This window comes from Pholis gunnellus (genome assembly GCF_910591455.1).
Source record: "Pholis gunnellus genome assembly, chromosome: 22".
In the NCBI taxonomy this organism is placed as follows: Eukaryota; Metazoa; Chordata; class Actinopteri; order Perciformes; family Pholidae; genus Pholis; species Pholis gunnellus.
The window spans coordinates 3,503,047-3,518,285 of record NC_136549.1 but is presented as its reverse complement, the minus strand read 5'-3'; the positions used below and the strand labels follow the sequence as shown (position 1 = coordinate 3,518,285).

Below are 15,239 nucleotides of genomic sequence, written 5' to 3'. Positions count from 1 at the left end.
TTATTTATTTATGTCCTGTTTAGGTATCAACTTTTATTTATTCATTTCAGCATTTCAATATTTCTGTATTTATTTCAGCATTTATTTATTCTTTTATTTATTCATTTCTGTATTTATACATTTATCTATGCATTTATCTATTTATTCCTGTATTTATTTATACGTGTATTAATGCATTAATGCATTTATACTTAAGTCATATTCTGTCTTCCATACAACTGGGCCCCCAACAGGAAAAATATGCTTGTGTTTCTGTATTTGCTTGTGTTTCTGTATTTGCAGCATGTTGTGTTTTCTCTGTATGCAGAGCTGTTTTTTTATGCTTTGTCATATTGGGGAAGTTGCTCGTGTTTTGGTTATTTGCATGTGTTGTCTTCATTTGCAGTAAGGGCCACTTAGGGCCACCATAAGAAACACAACCTACAGGTCAGCTGCACGGTCATGATGAGCTTTGGTTGAGTTGAATAATGATTACGTTTATTTGGAGACACTTATGATATACAACATGCTGGACTGGGTCAATCATAAGGCAATGAAATAATTCAAGTGAAGAATGGGAACATTTCAGAACAAAAATTAAGAACAAAGGAACAAATGAAATGTCGGTCATCAGAAGCATCATGATTTCATGTCGTCAATGAACCAAAGCAATGTGGTGCTCATCTTTATTAATGCTTCATGATTTGATTTTTTTGAGTTCGAGGATTTGGTGGAAATGTGTTTTTGGACTGGCCTTCGATCTCTACGTGTCAGTACGTGAGCCTCAAGGACAGTCTGTTTGCTCATCCCTGAGACAACAGCATGAGGACTGTTTATACAGAATACAGTGAGACGTGTGAAACCTTTGAGTGTGTTTGCTTGTTACAGATTTGTGATGCACGCTGATGAAGACAGAGAGAGTGAGGCTGCTTTGTAGGGGGCTTTGTGTTCCGTTATGTAACAGCCTGTAGCCCCGCCTTCTTCCACTGGCCAATCTAATCCCTTCATCACTCTCCTCACTCTTCACATGCAACGACCTTAACAGCCCTAACACACACACACACACACACACACACACACACACACACACACACACACACACACACACACACAAAGGCCCTCGACTCAGCTGAGTGGGCGCCTTTAAGGGATCACCCTCCTCGCCCTGTTGGAGGGAGAGAGAGGGACTGCAGCTTCCTATTGGGTGCCAGCCTGTATCACCACTGCCGTCATCATGTGTGACATGTGCAGCATCAGCGGGGGGATGGAGAGAACAGCATGTTCACATGGATGTGTGGGCCACCATTCCTACTGTGTTCTACCGTGCAATGCATTCACATTCAAATGGAATAAATAATAAGCTTGTGTGGAAGGTAAAAATGTAACATTTTGTTCCAAGACATATAAAGTCATGGAGGTGAGGCGACAGTGCTGACCTCCACCGTGCCACCTAATCTAGATCTAATCATGTAATCAAATCACATTTTAGTAACAGGTTCAACCCCATGTCTCTGCACTACACAGAGTGCAACACTGAGTAAATATAGATACTTTTATATTGAATTGTTTATTGTCCAGGTCCACTCAGATAAATAGACCTGTCCAGTTTACAGTGCTGATCAGAAGCTTTCTTAGTCCAAATACTTAAAATGAAAGATTGAATTGTATCTCATAACCACAGAGGAAGTACCTGGCAGCGGTGTAGACTTGAGTCACATGACTTGGACACTATTCATTCCCAGCAAGTCTCTTAATATCTCAGATCACTTCGTTTGAACCAATCCCGACAGCATCCAGTCAGGCTGCATGAAGAACTAACGTTCTGTGACCACGTAGAACAATGTAGCCAAAAATCATTTTGTTGGCGTACAATAACTATGCAGCGTTCAACAACAACTGGAGCACACAAAACGCGTCACACGGATATGGATTTACATTTGACGAAGAGCGCATTGTTACTTGTTTAGCTCTCAAAAAGCCAAACGTTAGGACTTGAGACGACTTGGTTCTTAAGAGCAAAGACCCGATGCTTACTTGTGACCTGAAAACTGATGACCTCTAAGCAATACCACTAGTAATGTAGTCCTCAATTCAACATGTTTCTTCAGCAAAATAATGTACTTCAAGTATCAACAGTTCAAGTAGTAATTGTGCAGGCCCCTGTCAGTGTTATCTTATTATATATTTTAATAGTTTACATGTTTGTAATTAATGTTGCTGGTCAGGATGGAGCTAATCTATGTGGAATATGATTGATAAAGTAACTATGGCTGATAGATGTAGTGAAGTTATATGGAGTAGACACTGAAGGGGACAGAGGAGGACAGAGGAGGACAGAGGAGGACAGCCTGGACTGAGCTCACTGACTTCACCTGAGGAGGGAGTCTGACTAACAGCTGTAGAGACGGGAGGACGTAATGTCCGCCGTTCAATTCAAATCAACAGGCTTTATTGGCATGGGTGTTCACGGAGAATAGTGTCAAAGTGTCAATAAGAAGAAAAAGAACAAGAAAATGTCTGACAGTTCAGTTATCATCTACATTCCCGTATTCCACGGCGTGACGTAGACCGGCGCCATGCTCTGCACCCCTCTTCACACGCGAACCCATCGTGAACACAATGCCCCCCCCCCCCTCTCCTCCCCCCCCCCCCCCCCCCCCCCCCCCTCCCCCCCCTCCTCCCCCCTCGCTGCAGCCCGCTCAGCTTCACTAACCGTCTCTCCATCTCTCTACCAGCCGCTGGACTCCGGACCGTCTCGCCACCGGACCACATAGCGGACCCCAGCCAGCAGAACTCCCGTTAGAACGTGAGTACTCTGCGGATGTTTCGGGCGCAGTGATGCGCGCTGAACACCTCGGCAGCAATGGATGCTCTCAGCTCAAATGCCGGCTTCAGGAGACCATTTTTAATGAATGCGAAGTTAAAGAGAGAAACATTGTCTCAGTTTGAATCTAAATGAAAGGCTACGTTCATTCATGTTCTGCGCCAGTTTAGATGATGAATAATGATTTTTAATTACGAGCCAAATTGTGCTGATTTCAGCCTCTGATACAGTTAATCCCACGTGCAGCTACCGAGGCTCATTAATCTGTGATCTGTTATCAGAAATGGTCGGCTTTGAGTTCACATTCCATCACTAACGTGATCAGGTGGATTCACCTCCACATTAACCTTGAGACTCCCCGCTGTGCACCTGCTTTCCCTCACACAGGAAACCTCATAGTGGACCTGAACTCTCCGACTCTTATTCATCCACATTTCATGTTTTAAACTGAGTACTCTCTCATCACTGTCACCAAACCCAAGGGAGATGGAGGCCGAGGCCAGGCGGTTACATAACGTTAGTTCCACTAAAATGACAGTCAGAGAGGACCTAAACCACAGGCTGCCCCTCCAACGGACACATGCACTGCTGTAAGCAATGAAGCTGGTGAACCCTAATTGATTGTAGGAGGCTACAATGAGGCATGTAGTGGTTCAGCAGCTCTATTGTCTCCTGAATAAGTGGACAGCCCCATAGAGCCATGAGTTGTGTCCTTTTCTGGACACCAACCACCCACGAGCCGAAATCCTAATGTGTATGAGCTCACAGGGCTTTGTTCTTTCTGCGCACCGATGATATTCTGATGTGTTATAGAACAACTAGTATGATTATCCTCTTAGGACACGTTTATTAATAGGACTTCAGAGTCATTTATGTTTCTAGGAGTTGATGAAAGTCCTAGTTGAAGTTGTACGCTGTGTCCCGTTTTGTCCCACCATTTAAAGTGTTCATTACATCAACTCAGTTAATTGATTTTAGTTCAGTTAGGACAGGCTGCATGTCTTTGGACTGTGGGAGGAAGCTGGAGAACCCAGAGGGAACCCACGACACCGGGAGAACATGTAAACATCCATGAAGTACTCCGTATTCCACCATGGTGGTACTTTAACCGGTATCACAGGAGGACAGCACAAACAGAGACAATGGTGCAGGGATGGATATGATGTGCTTCCTCGTTGGTCCTGTGTCCTGTGTATTAATACACTAAAGTATTTGGGCACACTGCTGTGTATTGGAGGCTGTATATGAACCTAAAGGACTAGTTGAGACACATTGAAGCAGATTGTGACTGTGGGACCTGCTCACCAGGACATGTCTCCTCTGTGTCCCCCTACAGCTGTAATCATGTCCTCAGTGCTGCAGAAGCTCATCACCCCTCTGGCCAGCAGCTCTGCTGAGCCTCCCAGGAACAAGGTGACGGTGGTCGGGGTGGGCCAGGTGGGCATGGCCTGCGCCATCAGCATCCTGCTGCGGGTAAGACACAACAACAACAGTGGGCGGCTGTGGCTCAGCGGGCGGAGCGCGTAGTCCCTGTCTGCATGTGGAAGTGTCCTAGAGAAAGACACTGAAACCTGCGTCGCTCCCCGGGAGCTTCACAGCAGCCCACTGCTCCTGGTGCCGAGCATGGGTTAAAGGCAGAGGACACCTTTCATGGATGTACCTGTAAATATAAGAGTATACGTTTTTAGAGCTAATACAGAAATCTGATACATTGGCATATGTGTAAAATACATATCAAAATAGATGGCAGTGTATGTCTTTCAACAGTCATATACTGTAGACAAATATATTTCAAAATGTTTTTTTTAAACTGAATTAGATTTTTGATTAAATAAAGAAGTAAAATATGAAGGAACCAGGTTTCCTTTATATATAATATCCTACATAATAAGATCAATCAGTATTTTGTGAAACTAAAATTGCAGATGTCATTCCATTATGTGGGTGACATGGTGGTAAATCATATTGTTCATACCTATATTATATCATTTATAGCTGTATTTTATAATTATACCTATAGGGGATGGTATCACATGTCTCACACATGTAATAATAATAATATAGTAGCAGTGGATAGAATATAATGATACAAATAATAATAATAGCAGAAATAATAATACAAATATGAGGATGCTTAAGTAACATATTAGAAAGACATATCGTCCATAAGTAATGCACGTGAATGTGAAAAACAGATATTGAATCAAAAACAGTATTTTCATATGTTTACACATTTTGTCCATTATTTAATAAACACATATGTTCATATAGGATTGTGAGGAGGAAAATAGTTTTGGATAGAAATAATGTGTATATATTTGTAAAGGGATTTTTATTTTTAATGATTTATTTCAGTATATATATATACACATATGTATATATATATATATATATATATATATATATATATATATATATATATATATATATACACATAATGTATATATTAGTGCTGGGCAAAAATAAAAAATTTTAATCGCTATTAATCGCATGATTTTTTTAAAAATAAATTAAAAAGTAGTGTATTGTGCACTTTTATTTTAAAATCACTGCTATATGAACAAAAGTGCAACAAACATTTGGTTTGCAAACACTTTAAACACATCAGGTTCTTTTTAACAGCAGTATTCTCTTTACACAGTAGCAGTTATAACACAGTTATAATGATTCTGATAATAGATATTCAGCCGGTGTTCACAACTTTATCTTTATGTGTGTAAGAGATGCATTTAAATATACACCTTGAAAACTGCAAACCTATCTACGTCATGTTTTTATGTTTGTTAAATTCTCAGTAGTGATAACTAAATGATATGCTTATTATACATATTACAAACAAAACACTTTAAAAACTCAAAAAAAATAATTTAAATGAATCATTTATTTTTTTGGTATTTTTGTCAGACACTATGCAACGCTGATTACCGTAATATGTGTGGTATTTGTTATAAATGTACGTTGGTACATAGAGGGTGATAAGAAGCTGTACATGGAGGGACTTAGGACCCAGGGGAATGTAGGTGAAGGTAATGGGAAGAGACGCCACACAAACAGCTGTTCACCCCTTGCTGCTGGTTCTTGTGTTAAAAATGTCCACTTTATAAAAAGAACAAAAGAAACTGCGTTAACGCGATAATAACGCGTTAACTTGCCCAGCACTAGTATATATATATATATATATATAAACTGTCTATATATACACATATGTATATATCTATATATATACAGTATATATAGAAATTCCATTCTTCATATTTGACAACATTGAAGTTATAAAATGCATCATTACCATCTGAATTCTAATATAAAAATGAAAACCCTACAGACACATATGAGAGTATTTCATTGTAAAGTAGTGTCCATCTCTCCTCCATTATCCCGCTCCTCTGGACAGGACCTGTGTGACGAGCTGGCTCTGGTGGATGTGATGGAGGATCGTCTCAAGGGAGAGTTGATGGACCTGCAGCATGGCAGCCTCTTCCTCAAGACCTCCAAGATAGTGGCTGGCAAAGGTCAGGACCGGCTGCATGCACACGAGAGAAAGGTCTCCAGACATCACATGTTGTTTCACTTTCTCTCCTCTTCCTCCAGACTACGCGGTCACAGCCAACTCTCGCCTGGTCGTGGTGACGGCCGGCGTTCGCCAGCAGGAGGGCGAGAGCCGCCTTAACCTGGTGCAGAGGAACGTCAACGTCTTCAAGGCCATCGTCCCCCAGATCGTCAAGTACAGCCCCAACTGCACTATCATCGTGGTCTCCAACCCTGGTGAGTGTGAGAAAACACCCATATCATCAATAACTATGAATGGTATCAATAACCGCTGGTTGTAACACCCCCTCCACAGTGGACGTGTTGACATATGTGACCTGGAAGCTTAGCGGTCTGCCCAAGCACCGCGTCATCGGCAGCGGCACCAACCTGGACTCGGCCCGCTTCCGCTACCTGATGGCCGAACGCCTCGGCATCCACGCCAGCTCCTTTAACGGCTGGGTGCTGGGAGAGCATGGAGACACCAGCGGTGGGTACACTCTCGTTATCACCATCAGGGTAGTGCCACTGAAAACTTGAATGTCACTTGACTTGAAAGTCATACACAGTGCCATATTAACTGTTGTGCTGGTTCTTTCAGTGCCGGTGTGGAGCGGAGCTAACGTAGCAGGAGTCAACCTGCAGAGCCTGAACCCTGATATCGGCACTGATGGTGATAAGGAACAGTGGACGGCCACACACAAGGCTGTAGTGGACAGGTGGGGTGTTCTGTTTGACTGAGTGTGTGTGACGGAGAACATCAAACATTTCAGGTTCATATCTTTTCAGTAACTAAGCCAAACATCCAGTAGACCGGACTAATTATGGAATACCAGTTCATTCAATGTTACATAAATACGTGAGTCTTTGAAATACATCCTGTAATATATTATTGAGGCAATACATATATAAAACCTATGTATATGAGTCATTATCGTTACATAGATAAATAGATAGTTAGATCTATTTATTGTGCTTCGGTGTGAATCATGAATATAAAGTAGTCCTTTAAAAAGAGTTTCAACCTTTTTCTTTCATTCTTTATTGAATTATAACGACTCATTTATGTATTTATATTTACATCATTTATTAATATATCTATTTTTTTAACCATATTTGTCCATGCATGCAATCATTTATTAGTTTAGTAATGAATGAAATGGCATACCATAGATAGATATTTACTAAGAGCCAAAGGCCTGATGTCACTTCCTGTCGGTAAAAAGAACCGTGCCTGTCCTGTAGGTTAGTTTCCTTCTTCCTCTCAGAGCTCAGGCCTCCTGCTGCTGTGGACAGATTAAGTGGGCTGATAGCTGCTCTCATGTCCATGGTCACTGATTCTGTGTCATTATTAAACTGGTCTGTCAGTGGGAGTGCTTCTGTTCTCTGAGGCCATTACAGTGTTAGTGTGAGTGGCCCCAGGGGGCCCGTGTTATAGCAGCCTCATCACTGCATTAAGGGCTGTCATTCACTGTACATCCAACAGCAATCAGCTTAAACCACCTTTTATATCCAGAGCTATGATGGCATAATAGATTGACTATTCAACAACCTGCGATATTATGCTGATAAATTACACAATGATGTCATTTCTTGCGTTGCAGAATAGTCTTATGAGAATATATTAAACGACATATATCTTTGATGCTATAATGGGAAGCTCTATTTGTGCACTTGTCATATGGATTCACATCTATTGGGGTCAGGTTTTTACAGGGTTGGGGTCAGATCATGGAGCTGGTGTTCTGGGTGGTTGCTGAGGCGGTGCAAGCAAGATGATTGCTAGTAAATATATGTAGATATATGTGAATTGTTGTGAACGTCCACACGCTGTATGGATGTGAAGAGAGGGCTGTTTGTGTCGCAGCGCCTACGAGGTGATCAAGCTGAAGGGCTACACTAACTGGGCCATCGGTCTGAGCGTGGCAGACCTGACTGAGAGCATCGTCAAGAACATGAGCCGGGTCCATCCGGTCTCCACCATGGTCAAGGTCTGACACGCACCCACACACACACACACGCACGCACGCACACACACACACACACACACACAAACACACACACACAAACACACACACACACACACTCTACAGTGCTGCAGGGAAGAAATGAGCGACCAGTCACCACTGACCTGCTGTTTGTAGTAAGTTGATGTTATTACCCACAATGCAAATTTTGGGTAATGATGCCTCGATTTCCAAATCATTTCAGCTGAAGTTATGCCTTAGTGGTGCTTCATTTGCAATTAATTTAAACAATGAATATGGGGTTTTCAGGACCCCAGGGCCTGGATGGTAATCTAGTCTTACACACAAGCCATAGCCTAAATAAAGTCGTTTTTCTTATGGAGGTCAAGGTCACACGTTTTTCTTTTGGACTTCTATCAAATGATCACAACCTTCATCCATGCTTCTCTGCCACTTCTACTCATAGGCTGAAAACCTGAATCCCACTTAGCTCGTTTAATAGATAAGATAGTAATGAATATTACTGCTAACTGATCGGGATCAAAGATCACACTTGACTTCCATAGTTGCCTCCACTTGTATGATTAGTCTATATATTTATGTTTATATTTATATTTACATTTCTATTTCTATTTACATTTCTATTTATGTTTATATTTATATTACATTTATATTTATATTTATATTTATATTTATATTTACGTTTATATTTATATTTATATTTATATTTACATTTACATTTATATTTATATTTACATTTATATTTACATTTATATTTCTATTTATATTTATATTTATATTTATATTTATGTATAGGTTCTGTATACTACAGGGCTAATCACGTCCTGAGACTGATATCCATCTTCTCACTTCACTTAGAAAATAAAAGCTAATAAGTACTAAGTTGTAATATGATGTAATAAGTATTTCCCAAAACATTAAACCGTTCAGGTAATACTGTCCTTGTGCATCACGTAATTTTTTTTTCCTGAGCTCAACCTTTAGAGAGAGGCACAAGGATGCATATATACTGAGTGTGTGTGTGTTTCTCTACGCCTCCTCCCCTCACTGTGTGTGTGTGTGTGTGTGTGTGTCTCAGGACATGTTTGGCATTGATGAGGAGGTCTTCCTGTCTCTGCCCTGCGTGCTGAACAGCACCGGCGTCAGCAGCGTGGTCAACATGACCCTGACGGACGGCGAGGTGGACCAGCTGAGGAACAGCGCCGACACGCTGTGGGGCATCCAGAAGGACCTCAAGGACATCTGAACACACCCCGATGCCGGTCGACACGCACACACCCCTTTTATAACCTCCCCCTCTTTACACTGACCCGCTGGGGTTTTGAAGGAGAACACCAGTCTTTCAAAGATTGTGTGGGTGAGAATTTCAGTTTTGCATACGTCATCCAGCCTGATATGATTTCATATCAGTGCTGCATTATGTCACCATTATATCAGCTTTAAGTCTAAGAAAGACGGCTGTGCTCCTTTAAAAGAGAAACAGAATATCTCCCACCAGTTAGTAGGCTGATGTTGGTGTGTTACTGTGTTTGTGAGGTGACCTGTGTTACTGTACTATGCCAGCTGTTTGGACCAGGATCAAGCACAAGTCCTCCCCCCCACTCGCTGTATGAGTCCTTCCTTTAGTTCCTACAGTGAAGCACTCAGACAAACACCCCCAAAACCCAAGATGGCGCTGTTTTCCTCCCGCCTTCGTCTCGAAGTGTTAGTGTTAGTCTCCAGCAAACACTCAGTGTGAAGTCAGCTCCACATGTTTCTGACGGACCTTGTGTTGTGTGTAACTTAATAAAGTTGAACCTGGTAAAGGCTAGTGTGTGTTTGTGTGTGGTTTATTCTGTCAATGATACAACCTGTGAGGATACTAATCCTTTCATTGTGAAGAAGACACCACTGTACAAAGGACCCAGTGTAGAGACAGATTTATTCATTTGATTGCATCAATTAGATACAATGTTTGTTACTGTTTTCAAAAAATTAGGTGTTCCGTATTACTTAGCAGGTTTTATTATATTAGAAACACAACATTTCTATTCCAGTCTGTCACCTATAGGAGCATATAAGATACCATCTGTTCAATATGAAGACTATTGATGTCTGTAAGTAAAGAGGTCATGTGACTAAAGCTGAGCCCTGTTCATAAGAGTGGAACAAATACAACCAACACAAAACATTTAAGGAAGTTATATATATTATAATATATATTTATGACATGCACAGAGATGGGCAAAAATACATCAAAATGTATTTTGATACAAAATACAAAATACCCCCAAATAAATGATTACAACAAAATACAAAATACTGGTGCCAGCAAATATAACAAAATACATGCATTTTGTATTTAAAATATAGGAAATACTTTTTTCTGGATTTTCCGTTTTCTCACAATGTGGTATAGCAGAACATTCAGGTTTATATAATGTACACAAAGCTCTGGTGAACCCCACAAACAGGAAGAACAGTCACAGAATGTCAGTGTAACTTAGCAAAGCTATTGAAAGACAACAACTTTATTATGTATATATATATTTGTATTAATGGGACTTAACAGCCCATAAACTTTGGCTTTGTATCAACAAGAAAATATTCATCACATATGACATACAAGCTCCCAATCTCCCTCTTCCTATAGCTAGCTACTCGACTGATAAGTGTCGTAGAATATTTCTATGTTAATCGGGAGAAGAGAGTGTTATTCGCAAATCAAAATAATCCAAGTCTCCAAATCATTCAAAGTTGTCCTGTTCCATTTATTCTCTTGCAAGAGGGAAAATCCCCAACACAGCTCTTCACACAGAGTCTGCTGGAAGCATTCTTCAACATCAGTTCAAACCTTCACATACTATATACTACAGCAGAAACAGTCTCCTCCTTTAGACAGGTCAAGGATGTCTCACTCTGGTTTATCTGATCTCCCATTTTCCCTTGATCTCATTGTCAGATACATTTACATATACCCCCCAGGACAGGAACAAAACCCCAGTGTGAACTTTTGCTCACCTTCCTGTGTCTGTCTTTACCACCCTCGAAAGTAAGACAGTAACACTCAGTATGTGGTCTGGTCGTAAACCATGTTTGGACAAGCCTAAATGTCTCTACCTCTGTTCTTCTAAGCCGTCAAATGTTTCTAAACCATTTCATGATACTGATATATATTTTTTACCATTACATAAGTTAACTTGCTAAACACTGGCTATGCACTAGCCTAGACAGCATGCTAGCGTCATTAGCATGTTGGCATCGATGGCTAGCTTGATATTATAACCATCACCATGTATATACAATAGGCTATGTATATGTAGCCAGACCCAGACATGAGTTATACATCAAGCTAGTTGACATCTGTCACACTCAGATAAAATATTTACCTTGACAGACAATCCGTTGAACTTGAAGATCTGAAGACTGAACTCGTGAACTGTTTTTTGATTCGTGGAGTATTTTAAATACAAAATTACTCCACTCTGAAGTATTTTGTTACAAATTACGTTCGACTTTTAATTGGCCCTATCAAATACAAATTACAAAATACTCAAAAGTAATTGAAATACGTATTTCAAATACAAGTAATAGAAATACTGCCCATTTCTGGACATGCATAATAATAAACAGGGAATTCTGTTGCAATAGCAGACATAACTGAAGAGCTCAAAAGATATTAAAGGACGACAGCCACCAGCTGTTCCCCCTGCTGCTGTCTGGAAAGAGATACAGAAGCTGCTGAACCACCAGACCTCAGAACAGCTTCTTTCCTCTGGCTCATAATATATAATATTGTTTTATTATGTGTGTTTTCTTTATGTAGCCAAATGGGACTACAAACTGCATTTCATTGCCAACCCTGTTTTACAATGACAGTGATTGACCATGTCATTTGTTCCTAATGCCTTCTATCATTGTAGTCTGATTCGGTTCTAATTAGTGCTTTTAAATGACTAATGTCTTGGGGTCCTGGGGGTCCTCAGTCTAAAGCACCCAACTGCAGCCTATGCAGTTCAAACAGAAACAATAGAATACATGAATCAAATGTTTGCCATGGGTCCTAATTTAAAGTATCACATACTAGCAACACACACTATGTGTCATGTGCTCTATTTCAATTCAAACAATATGCAAATTAACATTCTTTTTCTTAAAATAATGCAAATAATGTTTTTTTCTTTAGATGACATTAATTACTTAACTAATTTGAAAGAAATACGTTTTTAAAAAGTCTATGCCGGTTGTTTCTGACAGTAGTTCATCAACATGTTAACAACATGTTGGTGAGATGAGGGTTAAGTTCATCTTTACACTATTAATCATTGTGGAGTCCCCTGAACAATTAGCTGTTAATTTATTTTTGATTTGACTAATTCAAGTGCAGTTCATTCTAGGTTTTGTATTTCTTTTGTATTGATGTACTCCCTGAAAACATGAATGATGCGTTTCTAGCAGCTGTACTGCTCTATGTTGTCTGTTGGGACATCCTATGGTTGAATCAAGTCACTGCAACATTAGTGTCACAACACAGCGCTGTTATTGTGAAGTCAAGCCTTGCATCATAACGGTGCATTGGTTAAATACTGAGATGGCAACATGTCACTGTCTGCTGCAGTGTATGTGTCCCTTTTTTATTGTATTTTCTTTTTTTTTGCATCAATTCTTTAAATAATTTCACAGTCAATATAGGTAAAAAAGTTTTATTCAGAGAAACATAATTTTGTATCTGAAGCAAAAGAGCTTTTTTAAACACAAATGGACTGTTGACTTTTCACCTATGGGACACAAGTTCTCAGAGAAAGACGCACATGTGTTCTGGGTGGGCTCGTCCAGTCATCGCCAGAAGACAGAGGGCCGAAGAGAGAGGGGTGAACGTGTATTCGTCCTGCCTCTTTTAACGGCTCTTCTGTAAGTGTAGCGTTTCCCAAAGCGGAGGCCGAACGGGTTGAAGTTGAATTGACTCCTGCGGTCGTTGCACAGGAGCTGCCGCTGCTCCTCGTTCTCTCTCAGGGAGAAACACGGGTTGGCATCCTCCGCCAGAAACTCTCCAGTAGTTCTTCTGGTGAGCGCAGAGAGGACTGATCCTGAGGACAACGGCAGCAAACACACACACACACACACACAGTCTATTTAAGTTCAAACGGATTTCGTGATTTACTTTAGTTTGGTTAACTGACCCAAAATAGAGCCCAGATTAAAAGCAAACGTCCTCATTCAACAATGTCTAGAAATACGATTTTGGTCAAATTAGTTATCACTCTATTCTCTTTTTATTATTACTGTGATTATTATTATTATTGTTGTTTTTAAATGTATAATAATTTGATTATTAGTGAAGCATTGTACTCTTGGATTAGTGTCGTTACATTTCATAGGTTGATCTATGTATTGTATGTAAAATCGTGCGAAATAACTACTGCTGTCAACTAAACTGACATGTTGTAGAGATTACAGGAAATATTCAAGGCAAGCATGAGCCACCTTTTTGAAGAATTGTACTGAAGTACTCGTGTAAATGTATCTTACTTACCCTCTACCAGTCAAGTGAAATGAACGCTTTCTATAAAAAATAAAATATGATCAAATCTTCAGTTAAAAGTCATGTCATTAGGTTGCCCACCTGTTGCACGTTTCCTCTGAGCTGAGTCAAATCCCGGCAGAGCTGCTCGCACTCTGCCTCCATCCTGACCAACTATCAGCCCGCACACCACAACTAGAGCCGCGAATCTCATGATCCTCTCTCTGCGTCCAAACAGATGGATGAACGTGTTTATGTTCACTTCTCAGCAGGTACTAACACAGTCACTCCTATCAGACCTGTTTTATATTTCCACCAGGTGACCTCATGCTCCTACAGCTCACAGCCAATCACAGCCGCCTGCGTCCCGGCGCCGTAAATTGCGGAGCTGTCCGCTGCTGCAGGTGCTGAAATGTGTAAGTCATCAGCTGTTCTGGGAAATGTGGCGAGCTCAGTTTGCTGCTGGGATCATTCATCCAGTACGAGATAATATGACACCGCATGTTGAAAAGTAGTGAAGTCGTCAGCATTCAATAATCAAGTAGCAGAAACAGGGCTGATACGAAAGTAGAAAGACTGTAATTGAGCAATCCAGGTTCCAGTTTGGCTACAGTACTGCAATGAGCAGCAGCAGAACGGCGGGATGAGTTGTTAATAGAAAATGTATTAAAATCTAGTTTGTACTTAAATATATTCTACTTTCATTGGTGTGATACACCAATGTGTTAGCATGCAACGCCAGTCATAGTCATGATGAAAGGATGATGATGGTGATGATGAAAAAGATGTTGGTGATGATGGTCATGATGGTGATGATGATGATGGTGATGATGATGGTGATGATAATGATGATGATGATGATGATGGTCATGATGGTGACGATGATGATGATGGTGATGGTGATGTTGATGATGGTGATGATGATGGTCATGATGGTGACGATGATGATGATGGTGATGTTGATGATGGTGATGATGGTGATGATGATGTTGGTGATGAGGATGATGATGATGATAATGATGGTGATGATAATGATGATGGTGGCGATAATAGTGATGATGGTGATGATGATAATGATAAGTGGTGATGATGGTGATGATGATGATGATGATGATGATGATAATGATGATGGTGGTGATGATAGTGATGATGATGAGGATGATGATGACGGTGGTGATGATGGTGATGATGATAATGATGATGATGATGGTGATGATGATTTGATGGTGATGGTGATGATAATGATGACGGTGGTGATGATGATGGTGATGATGATAATAATGACAAAAAAGATGTTGGTGATGATGATGATGATGGTGATGATGATGGTGATGATAATGATGATGGTCATGATGATGATGATGGTGAGGATGATGGTGATGATAATGATGATGATGATGGTCATGATGGTGATGATGAT

General features: G+C 40.4%; 2 protein-coding genes across 2 annotated transcripts; one reads left to right on the top strand and one right to left on the bottom strand.

Annotated features, from left to right (window-relative positions):
* Window positions 1–4,147: 4,147 nt before the first annotated feature.
* On the top strand, window positions 4,148–9,565 carry ldhba (lactate dehydrogenase Ba; the record flags this gene model as incomplete). The annotated part of the gene is made up of 7 exons (XM_079184127.1): window positions 4,148–4,276; window positions 6,198–6,315; window positions 6,395–6,568; window positions 6,648–6,821; window positions 6,933–7,050; window positions 8,199–8,322; window positions 9,398–9,565. 7 exons carry the CDS (start codon window positions 4,148–4,150, stop codon window positions 9,563–9,565), a joined length of 1,005 nt encoding a protein of 334 aa, XP_079040253.1.
* Window positions 9,566–13,134: 3,569 nt separating this feature from the next.
* Window positions 13,135–14,033, bottom strand: kiss2 (kisspeptin 2; the record flags this gene model as incomplete). Its single annotated transcript, XM_079183668.1, has 2 exons — window positions 13,135–13,385; window positions 13,922–14,033. 2 exons carry the CDS (start codon window positions 14,031–14,033, stop codon window positions 13,135–13,137), a joined length of 363 nt encoding a protein of 120 aa, XP_079039794.1.
* Between the last annotated feature and the right edge of the window lie 1,206 nt (window positions 14,034–15,239).